At 42.0% G+C, this 23570-nt stretch overlaps 2 protein-coding genes across 3 annotated transcripts in view; one reads left to right on the forward strand and one right to left on the reverse strand.

The window, feature by feature from the left end:
- LOC125764310 (serine proteinase stubble) overlaps positions 1-23570 on the reverse strand; it is a 99425-nt gene that overhangs the window by 16828 nt on the left and 59027 nt on the right. For both annotated transcript variants that reach the window (XM_049428449.1, XM_049428450.1), the window contains one exon: positions 14042-14098. In XM_049428449.1, the coding sequence (XP_049284406.1) occupies positions 14042-14054 (13 nt within the window). In that variant the 5' untranslated portion in view covers positions 14055-14098. The remainder of the gene's footprint in view (positions 1-14041; positions 14099-23570) is intronic.
- On the forward strand, positions 1621-9055 carry LOC125764321 (UDP-glucosyltransferase 2-like). The gene is made up of 5 exons (XM_049428466.1): positions 1621-2103; positions 3789-5065; positions 6589-7031; positions 8260-8476; positions 8559-9055. Exons 2-5 carry the CDS (start codon positions 4413-4415, stop codon positions 8854-8856), a joined length of 1611 nt encoding a protein of 536 aa, XP_049284423.1. The 5' UTR covers positions 1621-2103; positions 3789-4412; the 3' UTR covers positions 8857-9055.

A 23570-nucleotide genomic window follows, 5' to 3' on the forward strand; every position in this document is an offset into this window, starting at 1 on the left:
GATGATAATGATGCTGATGGTATTTGTTTACAAACAACCGGTTGACAACAGCAGCCCTTGGTTGGTGCCAACAGTAGCATGAAACACATGTTGAGTTGCGAACCAATGCAACGCATGCTCCGTAGTCTTTCTACATCTCGCAAAGCAGCATAAACTTCCACCAAGAAGCATAACACCGCTCTATCCGTGGTTGGTAGCTACGCAACGGAACGCCGCAAGCATGTGAGCGTGTGTTTTACGCGCGTGAAGCGTACGCCAACCGGTTTGTTGCGTAGCGTGAAGTGAGTGCTGTGAGTTCTTTTCAAACCAAGGGTATCAATCCGCCAAAAACATTCAACGGGTTTTTGGGACCGGCAAAAAAAGCGAAATTCTTGTGGATGTAAGCTTAAAATATGCAAAAAAAAAAAAAGAAATAAAAAAAACCTCTTCTTTTGCCATCAAATGCATTCGAGTGTAAGAGTATCTGCTGTGCATTTAACTCTTTTTATTTCGTTTTACGATTTGTAGATTGTAGCTAAACATAGCAACAGAAAATTCTATCCATTTGGTAAACTGGAAATGGTGCCAAAAAGTGGCCGTTCTATAAAATGGGTAAGTATTCATTACATTTTTACAAAAATAAAATGTACTGGTTTGTGTTACCTTAGGACATGATAGTTTGTTACTGTCAATATAAGTTGTTACAAATTTCATGAGAACCTTCCAAATTGTACGATAACAAAAAATCGATCATGTACGATGAGAGTAATCGATGTATGCATTATTTAAACAACATCTGTTTACGCCTTGGAATGTTCCCAGCTAAAGGCCATTGAATGGAGATAACGTTCAAAGTTTCTACTAGAACTAGAAATTCCTGTGCTTGTGCGCAATATTGTCATATTTTATCTGACTCAAAATAATTATTTGTTAAAGTTATACAAATGTTTCACTAATATTATATTTCTGCAAAATATTTCAATCATGGATACTTTTTCTATCTATCCCGATTTAAAGGTTGATGAAATTTAAGAAGAGAAATTTTTTCCCCAAAAAAATATCTATAAATTAAGAAAACGTTCAAAAATTTCTCAACAAGAAAAAAATGTATCATCCTTTTTTAAGGAAACTTAAAATTTACTCTTTCTTGCGATACTTATGTAGGATCTTAAGACCATTTCTTGTTGTGTACCATTACATCTGTGAACAACTGTTGAGTGGTGAGTAACCTGCATAAAGCATATCGTTGCGTTACAGTAGTTTTTTTTTCACAACTACACATCAAGCACAATAACCTTATACGACGAACGATTGGTGCCAGGGGCCAGCACAAAAAGATCGTCTTATTCAGAAAATGTTATATTTAAATTAATTTGAAATCCCATTCAATAACGTGTAATAATAACGTATATTGCTGGTACACCCCAAACAAAATTTCTGATCATGTTTAATATTTTACTTAAAATTGGATCCACAAATTTTATTATTTTGAATGAAGTAAGATCATCTTTTATTCCAAATACACAAAAATCCATTAGTATCCTGGTTTTTTAAACATTTTTTTATATTAGTTGCTGAACTCTGGCGCATACTAACACATACTCAAATGGCATCCCCAATCCCCCGTATATACATTCGCTACTGAGTATCGACGGAGCTCATTTTAGCTGTGCAACTCAAACGGTGAACATCGCGGATTTTCTGCCTCCCGAAAGGCAAGCGTTAAAGCAAACGCTCTCATAGTTCGGAAACATTAAAACACATAGTTTATGTGCCTTTAAATAGTGATACAGAAGTGCCAAACGTTACGAACCATTGGTAGTGGTAATATTATTACAAAGTGATACAAAACAAGTTGATGAAAAGTGGCGTGTTTTAGAATAAATATAAAACCTATCTACACCCCGTACTGTTAAGTGCCAAGAGTGGACAAATCTATTGCTGCTATCCTTGGTGTGTGTGTTTGTGTGTAGCAACAGCTGACCCGCTCTGACCGTACAAAGCGTACACGCGCCCAGAAACGCTCTTTCTTCGCAGCGGTGCAGCGCGTGTATACGCATCGCAACAGCAGCTGATTGTAATTAATGCAGCAAAAGACGAGATCGGTAGCGGATTGAGCGGAAGGTACGATCACGAAGCTACAGTTTCATTTGTCCAAGGTGGTATCAAACCATTGTCACGATAGTGGCGTCTTTGTGCAGCCAAACGCGATCAACGTTCGGTGGTGGTGGATTACGAATTTCAAAACAAATCCGGAAAGTCTAGTCGTTATCAAACCCTTAAGTGTAACACACAGATTAAAACGAATTTAGCACATTCGTGTCCGGCTTTGGATGACCTGTTGGGTGAACTGTTTGCGTGCGTACATTGGCCAGAAGGAAATGGAGTCAAGAGAGCTAGCTTTCTGCAGGTTTCGCGCACGGAAATGATCAATTTTCAGGTTCAACCGTGGTTATATTATTTTTACCACACGTTCCGTAATAGACCCATCCATGCGGGACACAAAGAAGATGGCAAGCAAAACACGCGCCCGGTGTGTGGTGGTTTGAACGAGCGCAAAACCATTCCTTTTTTCTTGGGTACTTGGGTGAGGAAAAGGAGAGATGCACACGTATGTGGTAGACGATGTTTTACCGCATGCTCATGGGCCATGGGACATGGCTATGATTCATGCCGGACGTACAGCACCAATGTATGGACCGGGTATCGTCTGCCATGCGATGGAAACAACGACTAACGCACTAACCGGCACTAATATGTTGGCCTGGTTCATTGCTGCCGACAGCGCAAACAAAGCGAACGAGCGTAAGCAAAACAAATGGCATACAGTTCTGGTCCTATATCACCCACGGGATTTTTTGTTATGATTTTATGTGATTTGAACGTGTAAGTTCATTTTTCAGGAATATTGCATGGAACTTGTTCTTGATGGAAATTCATAGTTAGTGTAAATTTTACACTAAATACTGTTTTTCCTTTTTGCTTTGTACAAACAAATGCAATTTTTTTTGTTACACAAAATCATCAAATATTGTATTGTAGATAGAGTTAATTAAGTTCAAATTTATTACATAATTTGTTTACAATTATGTGTAAGCAATTTGGTATAATTAACACTAGAATTGCCAAGCGTTTTAAGCATTTTTTTGTTCGTGGTTAATTTTTAAGCAATTTCGAAGAGTTTTAGTACATGTTATTGTTTATTGCAGATCGTACTTTAAAATATATATGCAAAATTCATGATTCAACTACCATAGGGTTGTTTAACCCCAAAAACTAATATGATGAAAATGAAGCGCTCCAGTCAAAGTGACTAGTCCGGCAGTTCTAGTGTTAAAGCTAGTCGTTAAATCCCATGAGGAAGCATGTAACAACATAAACTTTCCTAACAAACTAAAAATTAACGTGAACACCAAAGTACGAAATATATATGAAGTTCCATAATTAGGTTTATATAATAATTTTTTTATTATATTAAGTTTTCCTTTCCAAATGATCGCACTACAAACAAAAAACTTATACGTATTAGTCTTTGAAAATCGAAACACCATTACTTCCACAAGCCTAATCAAAGGAAAAGAAACGTATCCTTAATTAGCGAACAGTTGTTCTACTAAAATGCTAGTCGTGCGTCATGTACGACATACACGACCTCCATCATGTGGCTGGAGCATGTTTCATAACGGTTCTGTTCCATCGCAGTATCACGCTCAGAACTGCACGTCACAGTATTGCTAATTAGCAAGTATTTTTTCCCCCCTATGCTTCGTTTGTTACATGATTCTTTTCTTTCTTTTCCATCTTTTCAGTTTGCATCAGTCACTAACCCTCGGGTGATTCTTCCATTTAGCCACAAAAGCCGGACAACGAAGTGAAATACAACGGAGCGGACCTTAAGGCATACTTGCGCAATTGTGACTCAGTGACTGCGGAAGGAAGTGATACCTTTCAAAAGGATTATTTGCGAACGAAACGAACATCTATTTATTTGTCTGACCATTGCGGTGGTTGTGTGGATTATACCAACGAGACGCATTCGTTTGCACTTGATTGTGCGCCTGATTGAATGAAATTTGCTCCAGTGTGTTAGCTACGTGTCCATTTGACTGATCGCCGTGATCACATGTTCAGCGACACACCCCGAACGAACCGTCCAAATTGTTAATCAACCAGGTCAAACAGAAACGCGAAACTCAATTGATTCGGCATCTTGACAGTGAACGTGATACGGGAGTGACGGAAGGCAAATTGGTCGAATTGTGCCAAAAAGAAAAGAAACAAAACGAAAGAAACCAATTGTGGGACAGTGCAAAACTGGTCTAACACATCTTTACAGCAGAAAATTTCTTAAATACACTTGGCGACAGTTGGAACTTTTGGGTTTGAGTTTGGCCTAAGTGCGAAAATAGAACACCCTGCACCAAAGCGAAGTAATGGCCACCAATACACTCGTGCTGCTCATAGCCGTCATCGCGCTGTTACGGTTGACCGAAGCGGCCAAAATACTGGCAATCTTCCCGGTGCCTTTGAAGCAACATCAACTCGTCTACCGGCCGCTGATCGAGGAGCTTGCGAACCGGGGCCATGAGATAGTGCTGGTAACGACGGATCCAATCGATACGACGGATCGCACCAACGGGTCGCTTGATCGGCTCGAACAGATCGATCTTAGTTTCGCCTATCAGCTGCCGGTATTGGAACAGCTCGGTCAAGATGGGTTAGATGGGCGTGACATGCTGCGCAACATATTCGATGTAATGCGTACGATTTCGGCCGAAGAACTGCAGCATCCCGCCATGCAGAAGTTGATCAACTCTGCCAACCCCCGGACATGTGACGCTGGGAAATGTAACCACTTTGATGTCGTCATGGTGGAATGGTCCGGTGTAACGCTGATGAATGCCTTTGCGGAACACTTCCGGGCACCGCTGGTGGGTATCGCCAACGGAGGTGCCTTCATCAATGCGCATGAAGCACTCGGCAACCCGAACCATCCGATCGGATATCCTAGCATCTTTATGCCGTTTAGTGAAGATCTGAGCCTGCTGCAACGCATCTCTAGCGTACTGTTTACCGTTTGGTACAGGTAAGTTTAGTACTAGCTTGAAGGAGGACACCATTTGTCCTCTTCACAAAACAGCTGATTACGAAGGGGTTGCAATTATTTGCCCTCCTCCCCTTTGTGATACACTCCCTTGTTAAGTTCCTTTTCTTTCTTCCACCACAAACGACGTGTGTTGTGTGAATTATTCAACCCTGACATGGTACAGCTGGAGCAATTATAATTGAGCAACTTGCCTGTTTGGTTGCAGTCGTGTGACGGGGCAAAACCTCACGGCCCGTCACCTCCGTATCATTCCGTCTGTAGGTCAAACCGGCTTTCAATGTGCAGCGTACTCTCGTGCACAAAAAGTGCAAGTCAGTCGGTGCACTGACTCGCCATGTGACTCGCCGTGTAACCATGGAAAGTAAGAGTGATTAGGGCGATTTGAGAAGCGAAGGGGAGAAAAAACAATCAAAAGTGCTTAAGTTTCACATGCGAAATTCTAAACTCAATACATCTGAGTTAGAAGTTTAAAAGACACAAACATATGAAGTGACTTTATAGTCGGAAAGCTCATAACTCATAGCGTGAGTTAACGCTTAGTTGCTGTTAGTATAAAATTGCTTTACAGCGCAAAGGTAGTACGAATATCCGGTTGCAGTACTTGCGTTCAATTCCTTCACACAGTTCTAGATCGTTCCTAATGGTTGAACCATTCTTGCAAAATGCTAGCAAAACGAGCAGTTAAGTAGTGTGCCCAAGTTTCGCCTATCGGCTGTTCATACCGTTCGGCTACGGTTCGATGAAATATGAGCGATCTCCCCGCCCATCACGAAAGACATCAGGCACGTTCAACCATTTTCAAATGCTTACACATTATATTGCCAGCTTCCTGCTAAGTAATCGTTACGATTACATCTCACCCGGCCTATTTACTGAGGCAGTGACGCAGGAACCATACCATGTGCTAACATTGTAGTTTGTTTTTTCGCTAAACATTTCTATTTTAAAAACGTTGAAACTATTTGCTTTTTGTTGCCTTCTCAAAATAAAGACACTAAAATCTGAGGTCTCCCTTATCGCAAAACATTGAACCCAACGGTGATTGAACTTAGAATGAGATTATTTCGCTGGACACAAACTTCAATGTGAAGAGTTCTGAAAATTTCTTGATAAAAAATCATAATTATTGCTTCTTACTTGAGATATCTAACGCATTGTAACAACCAGGAGGCAGACTTGAATGTCCGTTATCAATTACGGAATTTCTCAAATTGACACAGTGGCCTTGATTTTTTTCCGCCAACATTAAGGTTGACCGATTAGATTGCATAATTCGTCAAATTGCGCATCAGTAGATGTTGCGAAAACAATTACAACTTCCGTGACGTAGCTGACACAGATGTTGACATTGCTTATCAAGCGGTAGCTGATACCCTGTTTATGTGTTTTGTTCCACAGTACATCTGTTATGCTATCGCACCAGGAGGTGGTTTTACTGATAAGAATTTATGAGCAAAACATGTAACAAACATTAAACACATTTTACATTGCTTGCTTTGCAGATTCTACTACTACACGGAGGAGATTCCTGCCCAGAACTTGATCGCACAAAATAACTTCGGGGAGCAAATTTCCGACCTGCGTCAAATAGAACAGAATGCCGATTTACTGTTGATCAACGCACATCAGCAACTTGGAAATGTACGTCCAGTTGGACCGACGACCATACACCTCGGGGGCATTCACCAAAGTCGCACGACTATTGGAGCAGAGTTACCGGAAGATCTTAACCTTTTCCTGTCCCAATCGGTCGAACCGGTTGTGTACGTCAATCTGGGCTCGTCGCTTGGCGGAATTGCCGGTCGGTACCGTATCGAGAAGATTGCGAAGGCACTCGAGCAGCTAGATTTGGCAAGCGTCTGGGCACTGGACGACGACATGGATCTGATCAACAGTACTGGGCACATCTATCAATCGCACAACGTACCTCAAGAGGCCGTCCTGGGTAAGTTTTTTTGCAATTGTTTTATGCCATTTGTTACACTTTTTAATTTGTTGCGCTTCATTAAGCGATTTCGCTACCTCGTCATGAACGTGAAGCAAATCTGCGTGAAGGTTATCGGTCATAATATGTTATATTAAAAGAATATACGCATTAGCCTAATCTTTCTGCGCGCCGTGTTAGAAGCTAGAGAAAGGGACCTTGAAAAACACGTTTCTACTCGGGGAATGTGCTCGGGAAAGGAGCTCTACATTGACATAAAAATAAGACCAACCATTTGTTTCCTTCTGCTTCAGACAAAAGTGTGTAAGATGGTTTGCAAAAACAACCACGAGACGGTTCACATGTCGGTTGTTTTCACCGCTGTGAATATTAATTCACTTCCCGGTATCTATTACCGGCGACGACCTGCAGCAGTGATGGACGCGGGACGAATGTCGCGAATGCTGAAGCATGAATCCCGCACATGTATAGCAGTGAGGAATGTTTGCAAGCAAATCAAAACAAAAACAAGATTAGATAGGCGCTTGAGCAGTGGGGTATTGTTGGCGATCGGTACTCGTAGTAAAGAGGGGGGGAGGTGGGGGGGAAGGGCACAAAGTTAAGTGCTCCCTTCCCCCCCTCCCCCCAAAATGGAATCACTTTTCACAGCGCCAACCAATGCTGTGTCCCCATTTGGGGGCTTGGCAGCCGGTTTCCCATTAACCTGTTGTTTTGCACTGGTTCGCGGTTCCGCTCTCATCGACGATGACGCTGTTTGTGTTTGTGTGGTGAGGTTTTGTGCTGAAACGTAGTAGAGCTCTGGGGCACACTCGTACGCACGTGTTTCGTTGGCGGTTCATTGAGAAATGCAACCGACAAGTGACAATAACAACTGCGAGCTTGTACCGCGAGCGAGGTGGATATGAGTGAGCAATTACGGTATAGAGCAATATACACAGAAAAACAAAACGCATCATCAACAACGAGACGCGCTTGAACGCAACGATGAAGGTTAAAAATATTTACATACGATGAGATTCCGAAAGGAAGGGGATTTATCAACAATTTTGTTATTGTTTACAGCGCTTTAGCTAATGCATCTTTGCATGCAAACATAATAGGAAAATAGTTTTAGTTTAATAATTGGTACTGATAACTTTATTTTTTATAATTATATTGAAACTATCCCCTTAAACTTTTCTTGTATAATTATTTAAATGATTAAAACGTTTTATTTTTTCATCCACAGCCCATCCTAAAGTGAGAGCGTTCCTTACGAATGGTGGCCAGATAAATGTAGAGGATGCCATCCAACACAAAGTGCCTGTCGTTGGCATCAGCTACTCCACCTCGTATGACCATTATCTGCGCCAAATAGTCAAGTACGAAGCGGGCATTATCTCACTCATCGATTTCGAGACACAAACGTTTGTGGATAAGCTGCACGATGTCCTCACAAATGGAAGGTAAATTTCGATACAAGAACGATTTAATCGCAGGGTGAAATTTTGATTAAACGAATCGTATTTTTTATTTAAATCATTTTAGGTATCAAGAAAATGTTAATAAACTTCACACACTGCTCAACGACCAGCCACAAACATCGATGGAGCGTGCCGTTTGGTGGATCGAGTATGTAGCACGGAACGGTGGAACCAAATCGCTACACGTGCGCCATCTATCGTGGTTTGAGTATCTCATGCTGGACGTGTTGCTTGTGGTTGGTGTCTTGGCTACACTCGCGTGCTCGTTGATTGCATACGGCATTATTCGAGCAGTACGCTACTCGAAAAGTTTACCAATGGAAATGGTAACGCGTGGTAGTCGCAAGTGTAAGCTAATGTAGGTTTCGTTTAGTCACTGTCGTTTAGGTATACTTATAGCAAATGGTATTTTGCTATGCAAAAACTACAAAAATAACAGTTTGTTACATTTAAAGTCTCTTGCAAAATGCAAGAGAAGACTTTGATAGGATTAGCTTTCGTGTCTACCGTTTGGCTCATTTTGATAGAGCAGCTTAAGACAACTCATCGTAAAAAAACAAAGCGGTTTGAAGATTTCTAATCTCTACATATCAATAAGATACAGATGCCTCACAAAAAAACATTTTGAAAGTCTGAAACGGTTTTGGGGGTTTGTTTATACAAATTGTTGATAGATTGTGAAAAACTTTGAATATGAACGGAGCCTGTGCTGAATCTTTACTAGTGAAATCAAACAAATCGTATGTTATAAAACTGCTAGTGCATAAGTGCATTGTGATATTAACTGCATAAGATGTATAAACAAGCAACGGTGGTATAATAAATAACTACTGAACCAAAATAAAACAAAACATTAACGTATTCTTTATGTAGTCGTAGAAGAAATGAACGTTTAATGAACATTTTTAGAACATCTTATGGTCAGAACATCAATCACTTGGTCAGAAAAATGTTTAAAGAATCGCAGTAATAATTTTTCATCATATGATATACTTTGTTATAGTACTTTTTGTATTGCTTTCTCTTTCTTTTTCGCTGTAGGAATAAGATGTGTTGAGTGAAAATATTTCGCATCAGTCCAACACAAAATTGTATTACAGAATCGTTTACGCATTCTTTTGCGCTCTCTACCATAGAAAATGATTCTAACAACTCAATGAATAAAATCGATGTAAAGCCAAAATATAATTCAACTCTGCATCACCGAATCGCTGTCCAGTACTTTCTCCAGATGAATGCATGAAAAGGGCCCTTACAGTTGTATGAAAAAAAAACCACCATATCACCATCAGATCACGATGAAGGTGGATAGTGTTTCATTGTGAAATGCATCACTAAAACAGCAGCGATCCGGAACTTTAGCAGCAGCTTCACATCATCACCAATTAGCGCAGCGCTGGTGGTGAATTAATCTCAACTGAGTAATCCCTTTTATTCGAAGCGATCGTTCACATTTAGTTGCAGCCGATTTGTGATATAAATATTCAGCAGCCACGGGTAGAGGAGGTCGGCCAAATGCGCTTGCACACCGGTTGCAACACTGGCATGGAGGGAGACTTAAAGATCACTCGCGAGGATTAACATTTTTTGGAAACTCATGCAGACAGCACCCTCTCAGCACACTGTTCCGCTGGAAAGCGGCCGACACGAAAAGATTGGTATGAAAATGATAGACAGATACCGATACGATAAGCAGGCAACAATGATGAACGAATTTGAGACGAGTTGGACATTGAAATCTACCCACCATGGTAACCTATCCATGTAATTGCATAGCTTCACGGTGGCTACAAAAAAAGAGATGATCCTCAAAGTGGTTTGTTCCGTTTGTGACCAACTGAATGGTGAAGATCGCACGTGGTTACTTCTTCTCACCTACTACAAAACCTTATCTGAGGACGAACGAAAGTATTCGAAAAGAAGGATTCCACACAATCCACCACCAACACGACTAATCAATTTGTTTATGTTACAGCTCCTCAGCAGCTTGCCATGGTTGAACACGAGTTTCACAACATTTTACATCAAACCGCTACCGCATCAGCCTGCTGCTGGTACGGCTCTAGCGCCACCGGATCCACCGGTGTGCCATGTCGTGATTGTCTACGGCAGCTCAGCTCTCGCACTAGCCAGCCCGGACTAAATGATCTTGTTGTACAACATGCAACATGATGTGCTGCCCGGTAGCAAACGCTACGATCAGACCGATCAGCAGCAGGCATGATACCAGTTCTCGTGTTTTTTTTGTCCGCTGCAACCATTTTCATCTTAAACTAGCCGGACCCGAAGGCTGGGTGTTTAAGGTGCAGTTTTTCACTGTTTGACCGTGACGGGATCGTTTGTTGTGCTTAGGGCAGATTACATGTTGCTGTTGTGGTGTGATCGAAAGTGAGAGTGGTATGCATTTAGCGTTTCATGTCCGAAAAGAGTTTCGTTTCGATGCGTACGATGGAAAGTATGGATTACCGCTGTTTAATCTAATCTATTCCACGGAGTCGCTTTACGTTTATGACTGCTGGTTTTTAAATGAAACAAGTTGGAAGCAAACCGGCAAGCTTCGGATATTCACAGCACTGTTGTTGTGCGTTTGCCTGCGAACGGATAAAGCTTATCGCACGCAGATTAAGCAACAAATTGATCGTTCCATTAGCATAATCCTCAATTTATTAGCTATGGCTTCATTCGGAAGTTAGGCATGGGCTGATCAAAGCTGGAGCCGTGCGTGAGCGAACATTTTGTTGGAAATTAAATTGAAATTACACCGCTTTTGATTTGCTTATTAATTTTAATTTTAATATTATTACAAAACGTCTATAAATAAATAATTTTTACTTTTTCTTAAAATATTTTTCAATCACACTTTTACACACTTCCATTTTCAACAGCAATTTATTGAATTAGTTTACATTAATTTTATTTTTATTTGTTTTTCTTTGCGGTACATTTGATCACTGTTAGCCCTGTTATGAACTGTTTCAGAGTAAATCAATATTTAATGTTTAATGCACAATAATTTTTCACCCAACTGCATTCGTGCTTACAAAGCTTACACACATTAACCCGTTATGACAATGCTTTCCAACCATAATCGATCGATATATATGACGAACCGACTGTCATCGATAATCAAAATCGCGATCGCATGCGCGAGCATCTCGTTCGTGTACATTCGTCACGGTCTCATAAATCCCGAATGTTTGCCAATCTTCTCAAACCATATTTTGTTTAAATTAACTTTTTTTTTAACCACGCGAAGGCGAATGGTTTGCCCTATATAGTTCACTCTGTTTTTTTCTCAAACACCCAAAGCCCACCAGGAACCATAAAGCGATCAAACGTGACAAAACAACGCGAACGCGTTCTAAGGCGGCGACAATCAAGTGATCCTGCCATGCTCTATCAAATGTTTGACTTGATAATCTGTTCCCCGTCGTCACAACTGAGCCATCGTTTAGGTTTTTTGCTAAACTTGACCGCCCACGCCGATTTTTTGGGGCCAACTGATCGATGGCAATCGATGCAAAAAGTGGATCAAAGCGTTTAGCATAAAACATACCGCGGGCGAACACAATACAATGTTTTGCAAGTTCTTCACCATCGAATGGCCAAAGATAGGGGGTAAGGAGAGAAGCGGCAGATGATGAAACCGGCGTGGGAAACGGGATCTATAGGGATGTGATGTGGACTAATTCTTTCCACAGCTAACGTCTTAACGCACGAGTCCTCATTTAATCGGCCGTGCTCGTTTTTATGTTAGCTTAAGCCTACGAATCATGCTAGATTACAGCCACCCGGTCACAAATCTATCACCGAAACTGGATCTCAGCTAATTTGACGACAGTACGTTGCGGGTGCGTTGGAAGATACGAGATTGTGCCATAAATCGTGCTTGATTCATTTCACCAAAAAGCAGTCGCTAAGCTTAGCGACATAACAGAAAAGTGCCATTCGAGGTGCGGTTTTTTCGGTGAATGGCAGAATTAGCCATGGAAAAATCTAACCAACCCGCGCAAAAATCAACTCTGCTTTTTTGAGGCTGGGTGGAACAAAAATTTACATTTTATGATAAGATTCGGTGCGGCAGGATAATGCGCCGCAGAGACGGAAGATTGCGATAGAACTGACAGAAAGGATGAAGGTAAGAAGATAAAGGAAATCTATTGTGTCATGCCTTTAGAAAAAACAACCGCACACCCATATATAAATCATAGTAATTAATCAAAGCGCTAAAGGAATTAAAAAAGCTGGACACATCTTCCTATCAAGAATGAGTGAAGTTATTTGGGACAGTTGTGGGATGTATTAAAAAAAAACAACTTTAATCACTTACCTTCTCCAAAATGGGAAAAGAATGAAACCTGTTTTTGCTTTGTTTTTTTTTCTTTAATTTTAATTTAACTTGATTAAGTAAAAGAGGCATGTATAACATTTTTAATACAACCATTTTCTTATCGACACATAAATCACCGAATAAAAAAAAACTAACATTTCATCCACTAACTTCACTTCATTCGATACACGACACATTTCGAATGATTTTACATAAATTTCAGAAATGAGAAAAAATTCCAACCAGACAAATCGTAGCTAATCACTTTTATGATGAAATTAAAAACTGCAACTCGCATTGCAGCACGAGCGACAATTTTTCACTCACTTTCTTTCCACGCTTTGATCGATTGTTGGAAACGTTCAATAAAAGTATGACGAATGGCGGTAGATTATCAAATTCATTAGCAAAACAAAAACCGATGCCTTTCCATCGACGAAGGTGGAAGTTGGAAATTTCGAAGCTATCACCTTTCGACGTTCATCGCGCAACATTCATCATCAAAGCGCGATGGCAATGGCCAGGTTGCCAGCAGCTTCGCAGCTGATTCATATTAGCACGTCGATCAGCCCAACGATCTGTCGCCATCACGTCGCATCGGATTGGTTGATAATGTTTTTAATTGATTGAATAGGCAAAACCGAAAAGACGCTGTTCGCTAACCCGTCTGGGGAGTGTGTTTGTGGTAGCTGGTGCTATTAGCATAAATTTTTCACCCCCCTTCCCAATTTTATGCTACGCAGCAAAACAAAAACACACCGACAAAGTTGGTATCGGAACTATCGTGTTCTGCGAAATCAGCCAAAAACGTTCATCACATTCCTAGGGCTGGATGTACGCGTCTCGGTCTGGGATTGATTTATGTGTGCGAATCCAATAAATTTGACACAGCTAGACTTACAACTTTGGCTTTCTTTTGTCATTTTTATGATTTTTTTTGGCAAACCTACAGATCGGGTTATTCACTAATTAGCAGACGGCGCCGAAATCGAACTCAAATTAGCGATCGATCGTTCAGTTGCCGATCAATTAGTAATGGTTTGTCAATTTTATGTGCTAATTGTTTTTTTAAGGGATGGAAGGGGTGGAATGACAATACCCCGAGACCCCAAAATAAGAAGTATGTGTGATGCTATAAATCCAAACATTTCACTAACGTTTCAGATTCTAAGTTTGTTACTATTTATTAAATATAATTATCATTAAACCACACTTACCTGTATCCACCATCGAAAGCCTTTTTAAGCGACATTTATATGACCATATCAGTTGTCCTGTAAAAGTAAAAGAACAAGAATTATGAATTTATGTGGGGTTCCTCCTAATCTCCTAAGGCTTTAGCCTTAGATTTTTTTGGGGACATTTAGCTAAATTTAATAAATTGATGTTTTTTAATGCGAATTGGTTGAAAAAGTTTCTTTTCACTCAAATAATGCTTTAAATAAAAAAAGAATAAAAAAAATAAAAAAAAATAAAAAAATTGAAAATTTCCTAAGGCTTAGGTTTTTTTGGGAAATTTAGCGAAATTTTATAAATTGATTTCTTTTAATGCGAATTTGTTTAAATAAGTTCCTTTTCACTCAAATAATGCTTTAAATAAAAAAAGAATAAAAAATAACTAAAAAAATCTAAAAAATTTAAAATTAAAATAATGCACCAACAAACTATAAAAAGGCACTTAACACAATCACACACAGAAGCTGGTCAATGACATGTAAACTTAGCCACAAATCACAACAACGGTACAGTCGAACCCACTCCGTAACCGTCACGTGCATTCGAATGCGCATCCCATCAATTACCAGTCCCTTAACGATCGATTCTTGTGGCACGATAATTAAGCCGTAATTTTAACAAGATGCTGCAATGTTTGATAAGACCCGAATGAAGCTAGCAGAAGTAAAAAAAAAGCCCAAGAGATTCACTCTCAGCTCACTGTGGCGTGCCTGGAAGCCATCAGATCGTCCCTTCTTTATGTATGAACGCCATGTTTGATGCAAGATTACACTACCCCAGCGGTACAATGAACTTCTGTCTGTTCTGTCTCATCGAAACCGATCGGTATGTCCGGGCGCCGGACATTCGGCAAAACATTCTCTTTCTTCCTCTCTCTCTCTCTCACACTCTCGGGACCATCGCGTCTGGCCCAAATATCTTCCTTGATGTGTTCTCTTTCCGGTTCCTAACGAAGCAACACAATCCTGCCCTACCAAAACCGACCAATTTGCGAATAATGAGCCAGCGTTTCATGAAGAATTTTAATCAACGACGCAATGATACAACAAAACTCGAACCGTTTTCTACATTTTAGCGGCGCCAATCGTACTGCAGCAGGCAGGATAGGGATGCACGTTGGCTCCCTATCGGTACTTCGACACCGATTATGCACACGGATGAGCGAGAATGAAGACGAACGCATCATCATCAGCAAAGCTTGTGCTGGCGATCATGGAAAGTCGTAAGCCCGTGAGCTGTCGCGCGACGCGACGATTAACAGCGCGACGTGCAAGCGACCGGAAAATGATCAAAACAATTATCAGATTAAACGGCATTATTACGATTGGCAGCAGTAGTAGTTGCACATCGGGTAGTTTGCAAAATACCGGTAGCTGAATAAGAGGGGGAAATGATACTTGTTTACTGTTTGCCTTTCGACTTAAAGGCATGCTGATGCGATGTCGAGATAGATCCATGGGGCAGGATTCAACTGTCTGCGGGCTGGTTTAATGTTTTTGAATGAAGTTCGTTCGTCCATTCGGCAAAAAACATAGACCGCAACGCTTGCATCTGTCTGCAGGGGTGTTTTTAATGATGTTCACACCTTCCCCGTGGTGGATTGGTTCGTTCGCAAAGTCACACCAAGTCACCCCTTCACCCGACGAACATAAATGTGTTCGGTACGGTGTCCCCGCTGCTGCAAGAACAATTAGATCGTACCGAAGTGAAAGCATAAACGCCGATCTTCCAATCGTGGAAAAGAGGTTCTACAAAGACGCTCCACACGGTGTTGCGAGAGATAAGATCTCCTGGCGAAGGTTTCGTATTTTGGACATGCTGCAAAAAAAAAACACGGGCTCCACTCGCTTTACAATGAAGATGCAAATCATCTGTCACCTGGAGGGTTTCTGCAGCATAAATCGTGTGCTACCTTCCTACCGGTACATGAGTCAACAAGTTTACGGTGTGATCTTAATTACAACCCCCGTTGACGACCCACATTACGTTCTGTTTTGCTTAAAATGTATCTACCAAAATGTATGGGAGACATGAGTTTAATTACTTTAACCACTGTTACGCTGGTTTTTGGAAAGGCTCCTTTTTAAAGTGTGTTACAAGCAAACGAGGTGAAATGGTTTGCGAAGTCATGAACTGGACTGAACTGGCATTCACTTAATCGACGCCGATTCGTCGAGTTCTCGATGACGATCAGAACTAGGCCAAAGAATAAACAGCAATACACGAGCCAGCAACGATAGCTGGCCAATGCCAAACTCAGAAACCATTGCCAAGGATAAGCTTGAGCCAAAAAGGGCCTACGGGCAAATAATTACGCCAACGGTTCTTTCCGAAGCGATTCGCGGTCAGTTTTGACGATTCTGGATCACCCGGACACATTCCGAAGCCGGTCGTACGGGTTTCTTCCTGCCTTCGACGGCGGTGGTCACGGTGGACACAATCGTAATTCATGATCACGAGCGCCTATTACGTATGTCGTTGTTAATTTTCGTCTCCCTATGTGTGTGTTCTTCCGGGCGCGGGCAGACGATTCCGAGGCGTGGCAAAAGTACAAAACCTGGGTGACATCGGTGAGGCGGTGAAGCAACGAACCCGATACAATCGAGACACTGCAAAAAGGCGTAGTTCCGCTGTTCGCGGTAACGAAAGGCGGAAAGAACGACTTTTTTTATTTGGCGAATGAAAAATAGATTTCATTCGCTGTCGGAAAACAAGTTAATGGATTGTATGTTTTGGAGTTCGAAAACGAGTTTGGAGATATTTGTAAAATATGTTGATTTGGTGGTATCGTTCGAATTATACAATAAATCATTGCAAATAGTGATGTTGTTATGTTTATGTTGAATAATCGATCCTTGGTACACTCTGTCTTAATATCATTTTCAAAAATAAATCAACTTCATACCACAGATAATGTGCTCCATATATCGATCGCCATCCTTCACCCAACTAGATACCGAATAATTTACAATTAGTAGACAAAGCGAAGAACAACCATGGCCTTGTAGTTGTGGCGTCAAAACAATTCTTCTGACCCTCACACAGGTACTACAGATTCATTGGATTTTCTTTTCCACAGCACGCTTTTAACGCTGACACAGCCAACATAAAGCTGACGGGCCAGGAATTGCAGGCCTGCATTTGCCGCTTGCGTAGTGCAAACCGCCGACAGCGCCGAAGCGTGGCATTAACGTGTGCATGGCATTACGAGGCTTGGCGCACGCCTGTAGTTTAATATAATTTATTAACCAATCAGTAGCGCATCAAAATAATAGACCGTTCGGAATAATAATTCATTAGCTATGCACGAATGCACCAGCATTTGCCTTTTGTATTCACCCAGACGATCGACCTTCAACGGAATACTGGAATGGTGATTGTTGGGTGGTCTAAAGGCTTCCGTTTCGAAGTGCCATGCACTTGGTCGTATGTATCTGTATCAATCAAAGTGCAATCCGTCTCTGGCAAACATGGTAATGGCGAGGCAGTGGAGAATCTCGTCGGAATTGCCCGCTGCAATAAAATAGTGTCCGTAGGTGAGGGAACTACACAAACAGACAAGCGCAAATCGGAAGAATCTTAATGATGATGATTGAGATATTCTGATTTTAGTTGTGACTTGGGTTTTTAAATTGGATGTAAAATGGTTGACATGGGTGGGTTTAGGACGAGTGATAAATGACATTTTAATTCTTTCTTTGTTTATGGCTTTTTGAAGCATTATTGAATAAATTTCTCCATTCTAAGTTAACGTATATTTAATGGAATTATAATTTGTGTAAATCTTATGAATTCTTTGAATTGATTTCTATTTTTTAAAAATTGTAATTACAGTTGCCGAATAAACGAATAAAACCCCAAGATGGTGTCAATTTCTGTCATCGATGCTCTTGTTTTATACATATTCTTCTTGACTCACTGATCTTTGCAAGTTCTCCTCGATACTAGTCGATCTCTGTTACTGTACTCTTCATATATTATTATTTTGTTAATCTCAGCATTTGTTTCCTTCTTCTTGGGAACTGCGAAACCGCTAAAACGGTTCCCAGAAATAGCGGAAAAGCTTCTATTCACCGAGATCACAAGTATCGACAGAGGCAAACATAATAACACCGCACAATGATGGTTCTTGCACGCCAAACGTAAATCAACACCTGATCATCAACGCTTCATAGCAGTGCAAAGAAGCGTGCAAAATGTAAACAAAAACCTAATCAACACTCTTACACTTTTTTTGAGACCTTTTTTCCCCCTTATTGGTGAGAGTTTGCTGGCTTTCAAGATTTATTCAAGATATCAACTAAACTATGGGAATGAAGAATTTAACTCTGGAACATTTGGATAACTGAAGTTTTTGGCACGGTTTCTTGCATCAAATTTTTTTCTTTATTCAACTTCAGTTAGCCTACAGAAGAAGACTTCAACGACTAAGTTTCCCCGGATATACGTGTTCTAGCAAAATGTCGCCCTGAAAGTGTGCTACCACTGCCGACCAGTTGACACTCGCAGGTAATCAATATTGACCTCCATTTGAGCAGTAAATTGATACGATAGAATCCGCAACCTCAATCTCTCCAGCGCGTGCAGATACGCGGACAGACGCAATCTGCAAGAGACACGGCGGCAAAATAACCGGAATGGCGTAACCGTAGGGTCCGACTCTACCCGAGCCACCCGATCGTATCTTGAATCGGCATTGCGTTTCTATTCTTTAACACTCGTTCTATGGCACACGCATCACCGCACAAACACCAGCGCACGAAGGAAACGATGAAACGACACCTAGTCCAAATGGCCACGGCCGCAGCATATGTCAGAACGAATAGAATAGCTATCGTGATGTCTTGTCATTTATCACTCACCGACAACGGTGGCGACGAACCCGCCCGGGAACCCAAAAGAATGCCAAATCGGTGGCAGTGACTACCCTGCCACTCTCGCCCGATCACCCATCGAGGGATCCTGCGACACCAAAAACCCGAACGCTTCCCGCAGGACAGAGCCTGTTGATGGGTTACGACAGTGATAGGTTTAGGCAGGCAACTACTGCCGCCGTGCTACTGGTCGCCGCGCCGAGAAGAATAAATGGCCCCCGGGAGAACTGAGACGCCTCGCACCGGGCGACGGAATGGGTTCCCTTGCCATGGGTAGACACATTTTGCCGTTATTCATTCTGACAGGCCAACTTTGGAGCCTGTTTCCTGGCGGTGCCCCCCTTCCTTTTCCGTTGCGTCTTTTGGCACGCTCACACCGGAGCCATTTGTTCCCGAGCGGTTTGGTTTATTTGCAGCGAACAAAGTCCGTCAGCGGCTCGAGCTCGAATTACTTCATCGCGCTTCGTCTACCGTTTTTAGCGATCCTTTCATGGTACGGTGGCGACACGAGGCATATAAGACACAACAACAACAAAAAGAAAGAAAACATCCCTAACGCTTTCTGTGTCAGTGGCTTCGAATGATCAAACAACGCTTACCGAGAGTGACTACATCGGTTGAGTGACTACCCAAAGACAGTTCCCTTTTTTGGTGCTACCGATCGTAACATTCCAAGCTCCGTTCTACCGCACCACGGTCCCGGAAATCTTTTGGAAAAGACTTGGGCGCAACCCTTCCACAGGGCGTGTGTGCTGTGACCGACCTTCGACGTTGGCAGTGTTTGCGCTAATCGACAACACGATCGCAATCGCAGCTGTTACACGCACACGGATCACCGTTTGGGACACTGTTTTGCCGATGAAAACCGCCCGATAACGACCGACGTGATGATCGCACATTTATGGGCATGGTGTGAAGTGACACCGGGAGTATGCCTCCTCTCTTGATGGTCCCCATTGGATATGACACGGGATGTTAGAACCTGAGCCTGTAGGCACCTGTACCCAACAAAAAAAAACTAGAAGTTATCCTAAAAGTCCTGAACATTTTCACCATGATCGTATCCAGTAATTTCAATTAGTTGGGTGATCTTCGTTCTATTTGCATAATACTGTGTTTCATACATACCCCTTATTTTGGAAAGTTACCCATTATGATTAGCCCAATCAAGCAGCGATCACGAAACTAAAACAAACAATAAACACTACGCTAGCAAAATCACAAGAACTAGGCCCTTTTTAACGTGTTGAAAATACTCACTGACATAAGCAATTATCATCCAGACCATTAATCACCCTCATCCGAACTGAAGAAGAAGAAAAAATCCACCGTCGCCATCTGCCAATCAATCATATTTGCCAAAAAGGTCCTGCCTGCCGGCCGCTCAGAGGTGCAGAATGAATGAAGTTGTCAATTTGTGTCCGGGGTCAGGCGCCGATCAGCTTGAAATGCTTGTGCAAACATTAGCCAACGCTTTCACTCCGAAACCCGACTGGTCTCAGCTGAATGACCACCGAGTTGGGCATGAGTTGGCAGGATTATTTGCATACACAGTGTCATGATGAGCTCCGATCACTCAGCCTTTCCATCCAATAGTGGCAATGCAGAAACGATGATTGATGAATGTTCGATGATTTTGGGGGTTGCAGTAGCAATTAGGTGAACAATCGTCACCTTGCTAAACTTGAATGCAGTTCAGCTGAGGGTAGAAGGAATGAAGGAAGCTGCTACAAAAAGTGTGCAGCATGTACTAGAGTGTGTCGTTAAGAGGTGTCGTAAAGGAGAGTACTCCACGAAAGTCATTTAACTGGAATTGTTTTCACCAACCTATTATACCCCCTATCTCCAGTGCTGCAATTTCTTTTGATTAATGAAAACGTACGTACCCTGTACGGGCGATTCATCTATCGCGGAAGGGAATGTGTTTGAGCGGTGCAATAAACCAATGGTAATGAGCGAATAGCATCGCTTTGGCCGGGGCTAATGAGGCTTAAATGAAACACCAGACATGGAGGTAGCCCTTGGCTACCGTCACCCTATTGCTAGTGCACCTGTGTCGATGCGTACAGAGCTAGAAATCATTATCAGCCAGGCCGGTGTATTTGTTTTTATTTGATGAAGCTAATTAATGCTGAAGTTTGCTAAAGTATGCGGTTTTAGTTAATGTTTTTGAAGGATTTGTCCACTATTTCCGCCAGCCTTTTTTTGTCTTTAGCTTAGTATGTTGCTATTTCGCTAACAATGGATCGTAACATTGTTCAAACTTTTCCATACGATGTGAAGAAGAAAGCTGCACTTCTGTTACCAATGCAGTCCGGTTCTGCGGGTCCTCCTCTTCCAGTGTGTCCTGGGTTTTTTTTTTGAGTGCCAATCATCACCATCATTGACGAGACTGGATTGTAAAGACTAGATCTTACCGAGACTGTGGTAAAATTCATTCCAAACCGGACAGAAGTGATGTGCCGGAATGGAAGCAAAAACGACATACGGGTTTCGGAACGATTAGTAACAAAATCGGTTTCTCTTTCGTTTTCTCATCGCGGGGAAAATGGACGAGTCACACGCGAACTTGTTTCCACTGCAAAAACAGCTCCAGCAGAGGTGTAATACGAATGGTGTTTTGAATTTTCCTCTACTGTCCATCGGGGTTGGTAGTTGATTTCATTTGGCGTGTTGGTAATTAAACGAGACAACCAAGCGATCCCGGATCGGACAGCAAGTCTGGGACAAAACTAACCTCGGCCAGCGAACCTTTTTTTCCATTCCCAAGGGCAAACGACAGTGACAGTGAAATGGTACGATAGCATGTGACGTAGGACAACATTATTCGGACCGTGGAAAGGGTGGTGATAAACAACCAGTGGGTGTGATAATGATTTAGTCATCTGGGGGCGAAGGGAAAAACCGTAATTATCACTGCAAAAGACTAGCAAATGAAACGTTCGCGTGACGTTGGTTCGTTGACACGTTTAGCACGTTTGGTCAGTGTGATAGCAAGTTGCGCATCTGTGCCCATTCGCCTCATTAATCTTTGGTGTAATTTTTCAACGTTATGTCGATTTTCAGGTTAGAGGTATTCCTATTCCCAATACCTCAACGAAATCTCGCAACATCACCTATAAACCTTATTACGCCGAAGAATTTCTCACCTATTTTGCAAAAAGGAAGCAAATGAGAGTGCAAAACATACCATACAGCTGCATAATAGAGGTATTTAGAGGGTAGGAAAGGGAGGGGGGGGGGGGGGAATTTCGATGCCCCGTTCGCCCATTTGGAATCGGTGCAGAACGCAGTCTATTAGGTACAGCTATTTACTGTACTGTCCGCACGGTTCGCACGCCTGTTCAGCTGGATGAGATGGGAGGAAGAAAAAAAAAAGGTCCGCATCCGCCCGGGTGGATCAGTGCTCCCGAAGGAACACTACCTACTGTACACATAACACCCTTACGGCCCGTGTACGGCCCTGCACGATCGCAAACAGAAGGTGCCCCGCTAATTGCTATCATTTCGAGCAATCCCGTTCAGCTCGCTACCTGGCTTCCTCGTCTGGGAGAAAAAAGGGTACAAAATGGGGGGGGGGGGAATGGTTCTGGTTGCGTTTGAAACCTCGGTTCAAAATTATTCCCCCCCGTAACAGCTTATTGCATTAAACGTAACCGGTATGACCCCATCCGATGTTTGAAGGATTGTGGCGGTAAAAGTATCGATGCTTTCCCCGGTGCCGGTGGTTTCCGTTCGCTTTGTTCTTTGCGAGAGAGTACAACCCGGGCCCGGTCGGGAATTATTTGCATTCCAGTCTCACTGGGGCATGATTGGTGGAAAATTTCAAACACTAATGTGGGTGCGGAACTTAAGGCTGGTGGGGTTTTCTGTTGTTGTTGTTCTGCTTTCTTCATTGATCGGAAGCAGTTTGCGGTTGCTCTTCATAACCGGAAATCGGAAGGTGCTATTCTAGTATGTTGTGGATTAGGTATGATTTTGCATTTGATGCACCCTGTTGTGCATCGCTGGCCGCACCTTGATTGACCGGGTCGGGTTTTGTTGCTTTTTCTAGGTTAGTTACATAACTGTCCGCCGTGGGTGCCTGCAGAACGGTGCCTGTTTCCTGTTTTACTGCCCCATGAAGGAAAAGGTTTTCCCTCTAAGCTTACTTATAGCAATTACTACCGATATTCTTCAAATTGGTCGATCGCTAACTAGCTCTCTTAATAAGAAAGTTGATACAGCATGCAAGAATATGTGATAAGCAAGCTGTTTGTTAGAGGAACCCTCGCTGGGAAACGAGTCACTTCGCTGAATGTTCTATTGCCGGTTAGATGGATTTATGTTAGAAAGTTATTATGTTTTTACATCGTAATATTAATGGTGTGGAGAAATTAGTTTTGCTCATAATCACCTTGCCATTAATAAGGTAGAACATCGATCATCCGGGGTGCTGGGGACCGGACTGACGCTGGTTAATCGATTTCCACGGATAATAGTTCCTTTAAATGTCAATGTCACTTACATATCTAGATAAAGCGTATATAGTGTCTATGTACTACGCTTTATCGCTGTACATGGCAACATTTATTTTTTTCCAAAAATCCAACACTTGGTCCTCCGGTTCCAGACACATATTTAAGATACTGGATCG

Source organism: Anopheles funestus, chromosome 2RL, assembly GCF_943734845.2.
Source record: "Anopheles funestus chromosome 2RL, idAnoFuneDA-416_04, whole genome shotgun sequence".
Classification (NCBI taxonomy): Eukaryota; Metazoa; Arthropoda; class Insecta; order Diptera; family Culicidae; genus Anopheles; species Anopheles funestus.

What these genes read in the sequence shown, in the direction of transcription:
- LOC125764321 (XM_049428466.1), top strand. Translation starts at nt 4,413, where the DNA reads ATGGCCACCAATACACTCGTGCTGCTCATAGCCGTCATCGCGCTGTTA. An exon ending in CTGTTTACCGTTTGGTACAG is followed by an intron (nt 5,066 to 6,588) that starts GTAAGTTTAGTA and finishes CTTGCTTTGCAG; the next exon opens with ATTCTACTACTACACGGAGG. An exon ending in ACCTCAAGAGGCCGTCCTGG is followed by an intron (nt 7,032 to 8,259) that starts GTAAGTTTTTTT and finishes TTTCATCCACAG; the next exon opens with CCCATCCTAAAGTGAGAGCG.